This window comes from Ammospiza caudacuta, chromosome 16 (genome assembly GCF_027887145.1).
Source record: "Ammospiza caudacuta isolate bAmmCau1 chromosome 16, bAmmCau1.pri, whole genome shotgun sequence".
Taxonomy (NCBI): Eukaryota; Metazoa; Chordata; class Aves; order Passeriformes; family Passerellidae; genus Ammospiza; species Ammospiza caudacuta.
In genome coordinates, this window is record NC_080608.1 from 16,723,816 (window position 1) to 16,739,888 (window position 16,073).

General features: G+C 53.2%; 1 protein-coding gene across 1 annotated transcript in view; it reads right to left on the reverse strand.

Annotated features, from left to right (window-relative positions):
* Positions 1–5,589: 5,589 nt before the first annotated feature.
* Positions 5,590–16,073, reverse strand: part of STK10 (serine/threonine kinase 10) — a 42,056-nt gene continuing 31,572 nt past the window's right edge. The window contains exons 9-19 of the mRNA XM_058815204.1: positions 14,863–15,549; positions 13,521–13,651; positions 12,197–12,320; positions 11,127–11,306; positions 10,405–10,497; positions 10,113–10,242; positions 9,577–9,701; positions 8,789–8,977; positions 8,384–8,509; positions 7,812–7,925; positions 5,590–7,710 (exon numbers count right to left, since the gene is read on the reverse strand). Coding sequence (XP_058671187.1) covers positions 7,570–7,710; positions 7,812–7,925; positions 8,384–8,509; positions 8,789–8,977; positions 9,577–9,701; positions 10,113–10,242; positions 10,405–10,497; positions 11,127–11,306; positions 12,197–12,320; positions 13,521–13,651; positions 14,863–15,549 — 2,040 coding nt within the window. The 3' untranslated portion in view covers positions 5,590–7,569. The remainder of the gene's footprint in view (positions 7,711–7,811; positions 7,926–8,383; positions 8,510–8,788; positions 8,978–9,576; positions 9,702–10,112; positions 10,243–10,404; positions 10,498–11,126; positions 11,307–12,196; positions 12,321–13,520; positions 13,652–14,862; positions 15,550–16,073) is intronic.

Consider the following 16,073-nt stretch of genomic DNA (forward strand, 5'->3'; position numbering starts at 1 on the left):
CGCCGCTGCCGAGCCCCTCGGGGAGCGGGGACGCTCTGCCGCTCGCCGCCGGCACCGGAGGCTGCAGCGCGGCCGAGCCTCCCCGCGCCGCCCGCTCCGGGGGCGGGAGGCGGCCCCGGCCCGGCCCGGCCTATCCCGGCCGGAGGGGCGGCCCCACCGCCGCCCGCTTAAAGGGACGGCCGGCCCGAGCCTGCCCGGGGTGCCCGCTCCGTGCCCCGCCCGGCGCTGCCGCAGCGAGATGGTTCGGAGAGCGCGGTGCCCCTCCCGGGAACGGGTCCCGGTGTGCTCCCCTTACCTGAGCGTGGTTCCGTTCTTGTCCCATCACAGCAGTGCCCCCGGGATGGTTCTGCTCTTGTCCCATCACAGCAGTGCCCGAGGGTGGTTCTGCTCCTGTCCCATCACAGCAGTGCCTGTGGTGGTTCTGTGTTGTCCCATCACAGCAGTGCCTGGGGTTGCTGGCAGCAGCCACGTCCCTCCAGGAGCAGGGAATGAACAAGGAAGGGCTGTCCTGCTCAGGTCAGAGCTGCCCTGCCCGGGACAAGCCGCATACCTGCGTGGAGAGGCTGCTCAGAGGGCGTGCAGTGACAGGAGCAGGGAATGGCTCCTGTCAGAGCAGGCTGAGATTAGGTATCAGGAAGGAATTCTTCACTGTGAGCGTGTTGAGACATGGCACAGGTTGTCCAGGGAAGTTCCATCCCTGGCAGTGTCCAAGGCCAGGCTGGAGCAAACTGGGATAGTGGAAGGTGTCCCTGTCCACACAATGGGATGATCTCTAAGTTCCCTTCCAGCCCAAACCAGTCCATGTTTCTATCCCTGTGAGCCAGAAGCTGTTCCCCTGCACCCACCTTCCTCCTGGCAGCCCCCCTGTGCCCAGCTGTGCCCTTGTGCCAAGAGAGCAGCCAGGGCAGTGCCCAGGCCCTTCTCTGCACCAGCACTTACCCGTGGCCTCTGTTCCCAGCAGCTCCTCAACACGTGGCATAACCACAGCTCTCTCCCCCGTTGGGCTTTTAATTACATTATAAAGTTACTCAAGGCTTACACTGGCAGGTCATTAGTTTTCATATGAATTTAATTTAATCATAAACAACTCATCTCACTCCTTCGCGGCTCCTTAAATGTGGCTCTTTTTTAATACCATTAACTTTGCTACAGCCACCCCCGAGAATTAATGGAGGTGCAGGCACTTTGCCAGGGCTTTATTGCCCCTCCCCAAGGGCTCGTCTTCATCCTCCTCCCCCTCAGCAAAGCCCCCAGCCCCTGCAGAGGTGGCTGGGCTGTCTGGAGGGGACACCAGGCCACTGGTCACCTCCCTGGTGGCCACTGGTCACCTCCCTGGTGGCTGCTGGGCTGCAGACACAGCACTGGGTCACTGCACATCACCCCCACTCCTGCCCCAGTCACCACCATGCTCAGTCAGATGTGATCTGGAGAGAAGTGGGGATGAGCTGTGGAATCCTCCCTTCCTTCTGTCACGCTGACATTCCTGTGGGATGCTGGCACTGGAAGTGCTCATGAAGAGCCTGGGACAGCACCAACACCTGCAACTGCAGCTCCTGATGTTGTGTGGAGTGTCCAGGCTGGAGCAGAGGAAGTTTTACCAGTTTAAAAGCCCTCAGAAATGCACAAATCCTCCAGAGGATGGAGGAGAAAACACCCAAAGCAGCTGCTAAGAGAGGCAGTGTACACTGAAATGTGGAGCAAGGGAGAAAGCTGTTTGAGAGAGGAATTAAACAATTTCTGGTCTTCACATGCTGAAAAGAAGAATTAAGGTAGAGAAGCACTTCAGTATCAGCATTTTCTTCTCCCCTGAAGGGATTCCATCACTCCTGGGCCCTGGCAGCCTCACAGCTAATGAGCACCCAGGAACCAGCAGGGCTTGGAGAGAATCTCAGCTCAGGCTGCAAAATGGCTCCTGTGCTTAATTAACAAGTCTAATGAGGGCTGTAGAGAGGAGTGGGGAGTGGCTCTGCATGCTGACCAGATCACCTCCCCTGGGAGAAACGCTGGGAATTGACTGTGGAGAGACAGAGCTGTGCCCTGGTCATTCCTCAAGGAATCTGCCAAGGCATTGTAAGAGAGCCCGAATGAGGGGTTTGTGACTGGCCTGGGAGTCCTGTGCTCACCCACACCTCTGGGGATGCTGCTGCAGGACAGCAGAGATGTGGCAGCAGCACGTCCCACAGAAATGTTGGGTGCTGCAGGTGCAGCTTGGGGAGCCTCAGGGTAAACATTCATCCCCTGCTGCCCTCACCACAGGCTGAAGCTTCCTGAAGCCAAATAAAATAAAATAACTGTGCTGAAATAACTACACAGGAGAGGTCATGACCTACACAAGAGTCAGGCTTGTGCACTCTCCCTCGTGCCTGTCAGGATCAGCTGAGCAATTTAAAACAAGAGGGTGAACGACTTCTGAAAATCCATCCCTCAGCTCCAATGGACAAATGGGTTTCTGCACAGCTGTGAGTGGGCTCCAGCTGTTGGGGCACAGCTGGGCAGTCCCTGAGGTCTGCCTGGTGTCAGGGGGTGTCAGGAAAATGAATCCACAAACACCAGAGGTTTATGTCCAAAAAGGAGACAGAGGAGTCTTTTTACTCTATTCCAATAGAAGGAAGAGGCCATAGGGCATTCCCCTGGGATCTCTCACATTTTTGGAGGATGCAGCCTCCTTTTTATCCCAATTTCCAGCCACATTTCCCTTCTCTCTTTCCCCATTGGCTGAGGTACTTGAGAGCTTCAGACTTCCCAAAACACCTGATACCAGATATTTCCCAAAGATCTCCCTCTGATGTATCATCCTCCCTTTTAATTTTTAATTCTTATGGAATTTAGGGGTTTTTCTTCCCCATTATTTTTCATCTCTCAATGTCTAATTTCGTTTGTCAGCAACCCTAAAGTTTATTTGTAAAAGCAAATATCTTTTTCCATTCATCAATCAGTGGAATCCTTCCCATTGTTTCTTTTATCTTCCAGAGCTGGTTTAATCTACCAGCAGACTCAGAGCTTGTTTGGAAAGGCAAATCTGCTGTTCCTCTCAGTGGAGTGGAATGAGAAGGCAGAGCCCCACCATCAGCCCTGACTGCAGAGGGAACACTGACTGAGCCATCCTGGCATGGAGAGCCTCTGCTCCTCACTTGGCCACTTCAGAATTGGGAGCTTGTGCCAGGAGCCTGAATGTCCTGGTCCTCCCTGTGTACGGAACAAATGCATCCATCCATCCATCCTCCCTGAATCACCTCACAAAAATCACCTCACCAAAATCAGCTCACAAAATGATGCTCCTGCCCCCACAGAGGACACACCCCTGCAGCTGGAGCCCAGCTCAGCAGAGATTTCCCGTTTTTCCAGACCTCTCTGATTCTCAGCAGTCAGCAGGAATGATTTTCCACTGCTGTGACCCCTGAATCGCAGGGTTTAGGTGTCACCCATGAGAGCCAGGCTGGCAGCACCCATCCTGCCCAGGCAGAGCAAAACCCACACAGGGGATGCTCAGCCCCTAAAATGGGGGAACACAGTGAAAATCCCGAGGACCAGGCTGGAAAAGCACTGAAACCCCGAGGAGAGGCAGAGATCTGGTGGAAGGGATGTCACAGAGAGTGCCAAATGCAGGGAAAGAGGAATTCAGGAGCTCCAGGGTGATGCCATCTAGTGAGCGAGAGGAAGAGCAGCGAGAGGAAGAGAAGGAGAGGAAGAGCAGCGAGCATCCCGCTCCTGCCAGCCTGGAATCAGTCGGGTTTGGAGCAGTGCAGGATGGGCTGCCAGGGCAAACTGCCCCCATAATCCAGCCCCATCCAGCCAGGAGAGCAAACACCAGCAGCAGAGCAGGGCCAGCACCTCCAGGGAGGCTTGCTTGGACTGCTCAGGCTGGGGGGAGTTTATTTGGAGAATAAACCACTGGCCACTGGAGCAGCATTTGGCTCCAGAGGACTCTCAAGGAGCCCTGCAGACACCAGGGGAGCAGGGATGCAGCTGTGGGAGGACAGCACTCAGGCACAAGCCCCAAACCCTCCAGGCCTGCCCTGCTTTTCTTCCCCCAGAGAGTTCCAGCACCAGGAGCTGCCAAAGCCCTTGGGCAGCCCAGAGGGGTTTGGAGCCCAGATGTGACAGGAGCTGACCCACAGGGGATGCTGCAGCTGCTGCAGCACCAGGAGCTGCTCAGGGCTGTCAGCTCTGGTTTGAAAAATGAAGGAATATTTTTACTTTCGCTCTGTTTTCAACCTAGCACCCGGAGGAAATGGTAGTTAGCAGTTATTTCTGGAATATACAGTTCTTATATATATACTTATATATGTGTTAACTCCTCGTGGTTGAAGCTCCCCTCAGGCACTGCCAAGGACATGCAGATGAAGTTAAATATTCCCAGGAGATCTCCTGCTTCCCTGGGACACACTGAGACCACTGCAGTCCTGCTATACATAAACAAAATGATTAATTGTGTGTCCTCAGCTACTCCATTCCTTACCATCCTGTGGAGCAAGGAGACAGAAACCCTCAGGCTCTGCTCATCCCTCTCTCTGCTCATTTAAAACCTCACCAGCACCACCTCACACTCCCAATTCCATCTCATTTTCAGCACCTCACCTGAACTCAGGTGCTGCACTTACCTGGGGTGGGCACTGCCAGCCAGGCCATTTCCTGCAGGAAATCCAAGGTTAAATTGGCAGCTCCTGGCAAACTTTCCAAAATTGAGGGTAAACCCACAGCAGCTCCATGGGCTGCCCTAATTTAATGTGAGTTCCTTGGGAGGAGTCAATGGAAGCAGCAGGATAAAAGCTGTGAGCAGGGAACAAAGGGTGTGGTGTTTGTGAGGGTCCCCAGGACAAGGTGAGGGATGAGAATCTGACTCCAGGTCCTCAGAAGGCTGATATGTTATGTTATGTTATGTTATGTTACGTTACGTTACGTTACGTTACGTTATGTTATGTTATGTTATGTTAAAACTATACTAAAGAAAGAGAAAGGATACATCAGAAGGCTTAACAAGAATGAATAATAAAAACCCATTACTCCTCAGAGCCTCTCCACAGCTGGACCATGATTTGTCATTAATTAAAAACAATTCACATGGAACCAATCAAACATTCACCTGTGGGTAAACAATGTCCAAGACATATTCCAAAGCAGCAAACACAGGAGCAGCAATCAGATAATTTTGGTTTTCATTCCTCTCTGGGGCTTCTCAGCTTCCCAGGAGAAAATGAATTTTTTTCTCTTCCTGGGCAGAGGAGAGCATGGGGAGGGACAGGGAGGCATCTCCTTGGGAGAACTGAAGGGAACTGAAAGGAATTGAAGGGTTTGTGTGAGATTCCCGTTAATGAAAAGGAAAAGGACCCTGCAGAAATGCTCTGCTCTCGGTGCAGTACTCGCTGCTGACCGAGCAGTGTCAGCCCAGCACCATCTGAGCCTGCACTGAGCTCACCCGGCAGCAGAGGCTCCAGCCTGCCTTTATCCAGCCTTGCAAAGTTCAAATGCCAGAAGTTTTTCCCAGTCAGCAAAACCCAGAGCAGAAGCAAAGCTGAGCTGAGGTCACAGCTGGCAAGCAGGCACAAAATCAGACCCATGCCCAGGTTTCTCAGTTTGTTACTTTATTAGAGAAGTCTTTACATCACGGTGGTGGCCCCACTGAAGATATTTTACAAAATATTAAAAAAAACCCTTTTTATTCGAAGCCACAATTTTAAAAATCGTGTCCCATCCCCTCCCTGAAAAGCAAGCTGGGTTTAATTGTGGTTCCTTTTGAACAGGAACAACAAAAAAATCCATTTTTGAAAGGAGGGAAAATGATAACCATGCTGTAAACATGACAGCAGATGACGTGCCCCCCTTGTAGGTGAGGGACAGGTACTGGAGCCTGGCACACCCAGGGAGAGAACACAGAATACAATTTCCAGACAGCCCTTGTCCCATTTCGGAACATCCCTTGGTGTTCATTAACCTTCCATCAGCTCCCAGCCAGGTGTTAGCACATCTGGAAGGCACAATCCACATTTTGGAGGTGGGGCAGGAACCTTCCTGTGTTCACTCACAGAGACACGACTGCTGTGAAATCAGAGGTAACCTGGGATGGCCCAAAGAGACAGAGCCTTGCCAGCCTGCAGGAAGTTTATAAATACGGATTAGGGGCTCTAAAAGGGTAGGAAATGAACCCTCAGATCCAGAGTTAAAGACCTGGGGGCTGCCTCCTTCAGCCCAGTACCCAGAAGTGAGGCACATCACATTCCACCTTTCCCTGAAATGCCAGTGAATCAACAGAGGGGACTTGAAAATAACAACTTTTTTCTTAGATTTTCTTTCTCTTTTTTTTAAGCAGGAATATTTTTTTTTTCTTGCTAAAGAAACAGGTCTAAAATAAACATTGTTGTCCAGAAAAAAATACTTAAGTGCTGCCTTACACCTTTGGGTTGTGTAAAGAAGGTGCTGCCAGTGAGGTCCCTGAGCCCTCCCCAGCTCTGTGCTCCCAGTCCCACCCAAGCTCAGCCAAGCCCTGCCTTGTGCCCCAGGAGGGGACAGAAAGGACAGAGGACCTGCTCTGCCCCTCTGCCACGACTCCCAGCCAGGAGAAACACCCAAAAAGCTGTGGCACATCACAGGGAGATGAGACATCAGCGGACAAGGAGGTGCTGGGAGCAACAAGCCCAGTTTGCATCTCCTCTTCCCTTGTCCCATTGCTCCTCCCCAGTGATGCTGTGCAGACATCACCCTCTGCCTGACCCACAGGGCCCCACACAGGAAAGACTGAAAATCCAGCCTCAAGCAGTTGTGTGATGTGAGAGCTCTGGCTGTAACACCCTTCACCCCACTCATCCCCAAGGCACATGGCAGTGACAGTCACTGTGTCACCGCAGGACTGAGCTGTCCCCAGTGTCCCCTCTGCACCTGCACTGCCTCCAGAACCCACAGCTGGGCAGTGCAACCAGCCCGGACCAGCCTCGGAGAACACAGTTAGTGCCAGAGGGGCTGTGGTGTTTATTTCAGTGCCACTGGTCACCGCAAAGGAAGAGCAGGAGCATCTTTGGGAGGACATCCAGCCCCTTTCTGCACAGGCTGTGGGGGGAGCAGGAGGAAAGAAAAAACCCAGCCCTCCCTAGGCAAAAAACCCCAAATCTGTGTCCCTCTGTGGCAATAAAAGGGCCATGGTGGAGAGGGGTAAGTCTAAGGCCAAGGTGAGTTTAAGACAATGCCAGAGCTGCTGTGCCCCAGGCCAGGCCTTACAAAGGACAGGGACAGGAGCAGCCAGACTGCAGAGGGAGGTGACAGCCCTGCCCCAGGGGCTGTGTCCCCCGATCAGAGTGGGCACTGCTCCAGCCTGAGCTGACAAACCCAGTGAGCACCAGGCTCACCCCAAAAGCATCCAGCCATCAGTGCAAGTGCAATCCAGAGAGGCTCCTGCCCCAATTCCCAGCCTGGAGCTCCTGGGAGAGCCACCCCAAGTTCCAGCCAGGGTCCCTCAGCACAGAGGCCACGTTTATCCCAGGCTGTGGTGGCAAGAGGCTGTGAGAGGCTCTTCCCAGTCCAAGCTGTCCCTGCAGCCCAGGAGGACACGGCCAGTCCCAGCTGGTGGCCTGCCAGGTGTTACAAGCTCTCTGAGGAGCTGAAGGGGACGAACTTGGCGTGTTTGGTTGGCGACACTGGCACCTGTCCATCGGCCTCCTCGCTCAGCTTGAAGAACATCTCCTGCTCACGCTTCTTCTGGTTCAGCTCATCCTCCAGGGCCTTGAGCAAAGAGAACAACACAAGAGCGGGGTTTGAGATGGTTCTGGAGCTATGGGCACTGTCCCCTTCAGCCAGCCAGGACACCCTGCTCACAGCCCCACCTTCTTCCGTGGTCTCAGCTTGTCCCTCCACTCCTTCATGTGCTGGTTGTGGTTCTCATCCAGGGACTTCAGCTTCTGCGTTTCATGCTCAATCAGGAGGTGACACTTCTCATTCTAAAAACACATCAGCAAACACAACAGCCATCAGCAGCTGGAACTGTACAGCCAGTGGGCAAATGTTGGATTAAGCTCTTTTCTGACTTAGGGATGGGGTAACTGCAAGGTGTTTTAAAAACTTTTATTCCATTTCCAGTCTCATGTGAAGGGTGAGACAATGCAGACATTATAATTCATGCTATTACAATCAGAAGCTAATTATTTCTTAATTGTAATACATTATTAGTGTTTCTTGGCTTATCAGCTTCAGTTATATCTATTTCTTACAGTCAAACAGGACTTGTTGTGGGCAGAGACATTCGGAGCTCTGAACTCCACGTTCAGACACGGCAACAAAACCCTCTCAAGTCAAGAGCAAGGGGACATCAACCCCTGAGAGTCCTCTGCAGGCACTCCTGCAGAGGCTGAGCCCTGCACAGGCAGTTCTGGCAGCCCAAGCCATGAGAGATGAGTACCTGGAGGTGCTGGAGCTCGTTGGTGTTGCTCTCACACTGGGCCTGCATGTCCTTCATCTGCGACTCGTGCTTCTGCTGCTGGTGCAGCCGCTCTGCCTTCTGCCTCTTCTCCTCCTGCAGGGCAAACTGGAAGACAGAGAAGCAGGTGCCCATGTAGGCAGCATTGCCCTGGCCTCTGGGCCTGCCTGAGAGACCAGCCCAGCTTCCATTATTGCACAGCAAAGAAAATATTTGTGTTGCTTTGTCACGATGGAGGCAGCGCTGAAAACCACATGCAGCACCACAAAACAGAGCCATTCAACCCAGCACTAAGTTAGAATATGGAAACAGCAATTTGGGAAAATGCAGCTTTCTCCCCCCTCACCAAGCCAAGCCTCAACTCCTGGTGCCTCTTCAGGCCCTGACCTGTTTGATCTTCTCCCTCTGCTCGGAGGCGGTGCCGCTGGAGTGGATGTGGAGGCTCTTCTTGTACATGGCCATGCGGGTCTTGCCCTCGCTGCGCTGGATCTTGGGCAGCCGGGCCTTCTCCTGCTGCTGCCTCACCTTCAGCTGCTCCAGCATGCGCTGGTTGTAGCGCTGCATCTGCTCCCTCTCCTGCAGGCACACGGGGCTCAGAGGGAGGGTCGCCTCCCCAGAGCCCTGAGCAGAATGGGGACAGCTGGAGGGCACATCTGGGAGTAGCCTGGAGATGGCTGGTGACACTCCAAAGGGATAAGAGGGGATGAACATGCTGGGATAGCAGAGGAGAAGGGCTGGAAGTGCCAGTCTTCACTCCATGCTGTGGGAATCAACCATGTCAAATCCTGGGCAGTGGCAGATTTCCAGAAAATTTTTCTGGGGGGAAAAATTTCCCCCCAGAATTCGCAACTTCTTGCACGTTAAATGCACACAACACAGAGCACATGTCCCAAGCAAGAAGGCTTCATTGCCTTCTTGACACCAGCTGTACTCTGGTCCCTTTTCATTAATAATCACCAAGCCCTTTAACTCCCAACCCACCCTTAGAATTACAGAATATTCTCAGTTGGAAGGGACCCACAAGGATTGAGGCCAGCTCTTAAGTGAATGGCCCATATAGGGACTGAACACACAGCCTTGGTGATTTACCCCCTTTCATCCTGGAAGGGAAACACCCAAGGACACCTGGACACTTTGCTGGCCCACACCAGCGTGGGAGGGTGTAAATCCTTCACCTTCTCGTGCTTCCGGAGCAGCTCGTGCCTCTGGAGGAAATACTGGTCCTTCAGCTGCTGCTTGATGAGCTGGTGCTTCTCCTGCTGCTGACGCTCCTCCAGATCCCAGATGGAAGCTTCTCGGTCTGTGGGGAGGAGCAGGAGCAGGAGATCACCCACCCTGGCCTCCCATCCTGGTCACACAAAGTGTCCCAAGCTCAAGAGACCTCTGTGCACACCAAGAGCACAGCAGATGTTGGGGGTGACCATTCATCTCCTGTTTTCCATGAGAAACTGGTTGCAAACCATATTGGAACCTGATTTCTTGCAATTATGAAGCCTAATTGGTTCATATTTGTAAAGCACTTTGAAGAATAAAGCACTAAGTATTATTATTGTTAAACATTTAGACAGGACCTGGCAAGGCTGGTTTTTTCCACATCCCATCCTGGCAGCTTGCAGCTCTGTCACAGCATCTGCTGCGTGGGAAGAGCCAGGGCTGGATAAAGCCATGGCTGCAGCACTGCCTCCCCTCCCTCCCAGCCTTTGCCACCCACCTCTCATCAGCTGCTGCTTCTTGTTGAGGCACTCACGCTCCTTGTCACAGATCTCTCTTTTGTTCTGGGCAATGATGTTCTTCATGGCCTGCTCCAGGTCCTCCTTCTGCTTGGCCAAAAACTCCTGTTCCTGTTAACAAACCAGCAGTGCCACCATGAGCTCTCCCTCTGCTGCAGCTTGGGAAGCAGCTGCTGGTGTTGCAGAACCTGCCAGTCCCTGCAGCAGGAAGGATGGTCTATTCTGCTGCACATTTCCCAGTTTTGGGGCTGGGGGATGTTCCCCGAGTCTCACCATGGTTTGTTTTTTCTGGGTGAAGTCATCCATCTTCGCCTTCAGGTTCCCTTTGCGCTGCTGCCGTGGCAGCTTCTCAACCTCGTTCTTCACCTGTGGGGAGGAAATTAAATTTTCCTGCAGGGCACTTTAGGCCAGGAACAACCCTACCTTGAGTCACTGAACAGCTCAGGAATCACCCAAAAGCATCTCAGGAATCGCCCAAAAGACTCTCAAGAACCACCCAAAAACCACCTAAGGAACCACCCAAAAGCAACACTTTCCTCATAAAACACCAACTGCTTCCCTCTCAAGTTCTGCCATGAGAAATGCTGAACTTCCCAGGAAGAAAGAGGTGCAGGACATCACCTTCCCTCCCTCCCATCCCCAATCTTCACCTCCTTCTTCATCTGCTTGAGCTGCTCGAGGAAGCGCGTGTGGTCGCGCTCCTGCTGCAGGCAGAGCAGGAACAGGAACCACCCAAAATCACCTCAGGAATCACCCAAAAGCACTTCAGGAATCATCCAAAAGGCTCCCAAGAATCACCCAAGAGCAGCTCAGAAATCACCCAAGAGCACCTCAGAAATCACCCAAAACCACCCCAGGAACCACCCAAAATCAACACTTTCCTCATAAACCACCAACTGCTCTCCTCTTAAGTTCTGCCACGAGAAATGCCGAACTTCCCAAGAAGAAAGAACTGCAGGACATCACCTTCCCTCCCTCCCATCCCCAATCTTCACCTCCTTCTTCATCTGCTTGAGCTGCTCGAGGAAGCGCGCGTGGTCGCGCTCCTGCTCCAGGCGGATGCGCTTGGCCTCCTCGCGCCGCCGCAGCCCGTGCTCCTGCTCCATCCTCTCGATCTGCTGCTTCTGCTGCCTCTCCAGGTTCTCCAGCTCCGTGTCGTAGAACTTCTTCTTGGCCTGCCCAGGAAAGGTTAGGGTTAGGGTTAGGGTTAGGGTTAGGGTTCCTGCTTTGTTGCCTTCTGAAAGTTTAAAAAGAAAAGTGAAAAGAGGAAAAATATAAAAGGGGGCAGGGGGTTGTTCCCGCTTGGGTTGAGCCTCTTTGGAGAGGAGGGAAACTTCCAACCAGCACCTCACGTTTGGAGCTGTGTGCTCCAACATTGAGCCTCTCTACAGAGGAGGGAAACTTCCAACCAACCCCTCACAACGTTGGGAGCTCTGTGCTCCAACATTGAGACTCTTTACAGAGCAGGGGAACTTCCAACCAACATCTCACAAACTTTGGAGCACATTGAGCCTCTTCACAGAGGAGCAAAATTTCCAACCAACACCTCAGGTTTGGAGCTCTGTGCTCCAACATTGCCCCCATGCAATGGAAGGAGAAGTTCTTTAAGGTCCCTTCCAACCCACACCGTTGTGTGATTAGCTACAATATTATTTTGCTTCAACAGAAGGGACCAAATGTGTGAGGCCGGTTTATTCAATTTACACCCAGAGCCTTGCCAGATTTCCTGCTGTCACACTCAGGCCGTGCTGCTTTCTTATTTAAAGTTTTTTTTTTTTTCCCTGTGAATTACAACAGCACTATAAACTGTTTCTCACAGTAGCCATGAACAGACATCAAAGAAAAGATCATGAAAGAGAGAAAGTCCAGAACAACCCTTTCCCTGCTACACCCTGCCAGGCAAAGGCTGCCAGTGCTTCCCAGGGTGCTTAATGCCCACAAAACCTCCATCCTCCATCCATGCTTCACATCCCAAAGGGGTTCCTATGATGCCCAAGGCTGTTCCCACCCGGAGAGCATCCCCCGGGTTCCCAGCTGATTCCCAGGGCTCTCCCTGCCCTCCTACCATCATCTCCTGCTCGAAGCGCCGCAGCATCTGCTCCTGCTGCAGCTGGTGCTTGCTGTTCAGCTGGGCCTGGTTCCTGTGCTCCTCCTTCTGCAGCAGACGCAGCTCCCGCAGCTCCTGGCGCCTGCAGAGGGGCACGGCGGGCAGGGGCACACAGAGGTGCGGGGTCAGGCAAGCTCAGAGGGCAGAGATGGGCACATCCACGAGCAGAGTGTTTCAGCAGGGAGTGGAAACTGCAGCCCACAGCTTAGAGCACCCTGGGCTGCTGTGAGCACAGGCAGGAGGGAGATCCCAGCTGCCTGATGTGCTCCAGCTGCTGGGACACTGCAGGGAGCAGGATGCTGCTCATGGGAACTGCTGGAAAACCACCCACAGGTGGCCCCACAGGTAGGGCCCTTTAGCATTCACAGCTCCCCAAATGAGCCATGGCAAAGCTCCTGAGGGGGTTCTGCAGGCACTGGTGTCCCTCAGCAGCCCAAATACCCATTGTGCCAGTTGGGTTAGTGCTCACTGCTCCCCAAATCCCAAGCTGGACTGCTCTGGCCTGGCCTCTGTACTCTGTATCCATTCTTATTCATACTTGGGTGGAAAAAAAGGCAGTTTTCCCAAATTCTGACCCATCTATGATGACATTGCATCCCTCCCCTCATCCAGCTCACCCAAAAGCACCTCAGGAACCACCCAAAAGCACCTCAGTAAATGAGATCTGCTAATGAGCTTTTACATAAATCTGATCTTGGGGCTGAGGAATAAGGCAGCCACAGGGACACAGTGTTTAGGACAAATTATCCTCTCAGGGAGTCCCTGAGAGCAGCATGAGGAAGCCTGGAATTGGGCATCAAATGAAACAATTTGTATTTTAATTATTTTAAGGGCCTTTTCATTTCAGTGCTAGAAACAGCAGCGCCTCTTTCTGAGGATAAGTCAGGGAGATTTGAAAGCTGCAAGATCTGCAAAGGAGTCATCAAGCAGGGAGGATACACCCATGAATATTAAATAATGCTCCAGGAGTTTACAACTCCCTTGGCCATTCTGTTAATGAAGTCTGAGGAGATTTGAGAACAAAAGGGAGAGGAACATCTTGAGAAGATTTCCCAGCTAATTTCCACTGAGCCAGGCATCTGCAGCCCTGGGGACACATTCAGTCATCCCCAGAGGACAGAGCCAGCCACAACAAACCTCCCCTTGCCACAGCCTTGCTGCATCTTGAGCTGAATCCCTCCTTCCCCTGCCCAAGTGGGACCAAGACAACAAAGAGGATTTTAACTGGATTAGCTCACAGAGAGGAAACCCTGCTTCTCCCCCATCCCAGTGCCCCACTTGCCTGAGGAACCTCATTTCTTCATCCTTCTTCTCATCCTCGCTGATGATCTTGGAGGTGGTGACGCTCACCTCCACGCCGTCCACCACGAACTTGCGGGTGCGCTTCAGGGTCTTCTTCTGCAGCCGCGAGTCCTGGGGTGGCAGGGGGAGAGGAGGGGCCCTGAAGCAGCTCCCCAGGGCTGCAAGAGCTGCACTGGAGCCCTCAGAGCTGCACTGGAGCCCTCAGAGCAATTCTAGCGCTCTGTTATTCATGAGGAACATACAGAAGAACAACATGGAGCACAAACCATCGGTGAGTTTGTAGATCCAGCCTGGCTACCAAACCATGGAGCAGCAGGACTTCCACCCTGAACAAACCTAATCCACCTCCCAAAGACCCTTCCTCACCTTCCTCACATGGCTTACCCCCTGAAAAACCCAAAAAACTCCCTTCCCCTTCAAAAGGACCAACTCAGAGAGCGAATCTCTGTGTGGCATCCTCCTCAAGGATTCCAGGTGTCCTGGAAAGAAGGAGGAGGAGGAGGAAATTCCTGTGCAAGAGCATCACATTTCCAGCCATTAGGATTGCAGGCTGCTCTGGGGGATGCTGGCTCTCCAGCTCCCAGCAGGAGGTGGGGAAGGGTTTGCCAAGAAAGGTTTTCAGGCACGTTTCTGTGCCGGGAACTTCTCACTCATTTGGGCAACGTGACAAAGATCTTGTGCAACACTTCCCTCTGCCCCCTCAAGGCACAGCATTTCTTCTCCTGGAGCTCAGCAAATACCATTCCAGTTATTTTGCCTCTTCCTCAAAGCCCTGCTGGCCTGGACAGCTCCAGGTCAAGCATTCCCAGCCTCCAGGAAGTTTTAGCAAAAGCCAAGAAGCCTGGGAGGTCTTTGTGCAGTCCCTGCTGACACAAACCAGGTCAGGTGTTGGGAAAACTGAGAGGCACAAGCCCAGATGAGCTTTTCCCTGGGATCAGGAGTGCCAAGGAAGAGCAGCAGAGTGATGCACTACGGATAAAGTTTAGGGAGCCCCATTTGGGGTTTCATCCTTGAGCAAGGACGAGTCAGGCTCATGGCATGGTTACTGCACACAAAATAGACCCAAGACATCAGACTTCCCCTGGATTTCAGTGGCCTGGCACAGAAGAGGACACATGAACCCTCAGCAGCTCCACCAAGAGCTCCTCCTTCACCTGAGGACGTGCCACATCCCCCTGGCACAGCTCAGCCCAGCTGTGCATGCTGTGCTGGCCTGAGCCCAGCTGGGACAGGCAGCATGGAAACAAACCCTGGAGAGCTTTTCCTAGGGAAGGGTTCCTCCCTCCTGAACCCTCTCCAGCACCCCCTGGCAGCACTCTCACCTTGAGGGAGATGGAGCCGCTCTCCCTGTTGAGGGACAGGTCAGCAGACAGGGAGATGGTGAGGTCCATGCTCTCGGAGGCCGAAGTGCTGCCGGAGTCTGAGTCCCTTTTGGAGCGGGGGAATGGCCCCAGGGGCTCCAGGCTTCCATTGGCCAGCTTCTCCTCGCTGAAGTTCTCCAGGAAAACGCTCTCTGGTCGCTCCACCATGCTCTTCCTCTCCCCCATGCTCTTCCTCTCCCCCATGCTCTTCCTCTCCTCAAGGCTCTTCCCCTCCCCAATGCTCTTCCTCTCTTCAATGCTCTTCTTCTCTTCAATGCTCTTCCTCTCCTCGATGTTCTTCCCCTCCCCGATGCTCTTCCTCTCCCCAAGGCTCTTCCTCTGCTCCCTGCCTGGCCTGGGCTCCTTGTTCCCCTCCGTTGAGTTTCCCAAGTGTCCTGGCTGCAGGATGATGTCTGGCTTGTCCTGGGTGGCTGAGGGGGCTGAGCTGGGTTTTGTGGAGTGGTTGCTCTCCAGTTTGTCACTGCTCACCCCTTTGTCTGAGGCTTTGTGGCTCTGGCTCTCTGTGGTGTCCCTGCCAGTGCCCATGGAGCCGTTCAGGGCTTTGGGCAAGGATGAGTCTGGAGGTTTCTCCCCATCAAAGCTCAGCTGGCTCACCTCAGAGGAGTCCCTCTTGTGCTTCCCAGGGGGCTGCAAAGACAGGCAAGGGCAGATGTTGGGTTTGGCACCACCACTCAACACAACTGCGAGGGCTACAAGGCACAGCAAGGTCACCCTGAACTGAACTGGGAAGGAATGTCCCTTTTAGGATGTCTGCCCTGGGATGCTTCCATCCTGCCCCAGGTTGGTGGCCCCAAGGATCCTGGGGGGGAGGAAGAGGAGCAATGAAAAAGCCCCAGAACCTGCACATCCTTAAGAGGCAGATGAGGAATTTGCACAATAACTCATTTTCCCATGGCGAACACCACTGTGGATGAGCCACTTCCCTTTGTGACAGAGGAGGGAGGCTGAGATGTGTCCCCAAGCAGCTCTGAGATGTCCCCTGCAAAGAGCCAAGCCCAGGGGCAGATCTGCCCAGCTCCCTCCACGTGCTGCAGCCTTTGCTTCCCCTCCAGTTTCTCCAGCCTGCATCAGGGCTTACTTCCCTTTTTATTTTCCCTTTTCCTTTTGTTTGTTAACCACTTTTCCCGAGTCCCTCCTGTGAGTGGGCACTG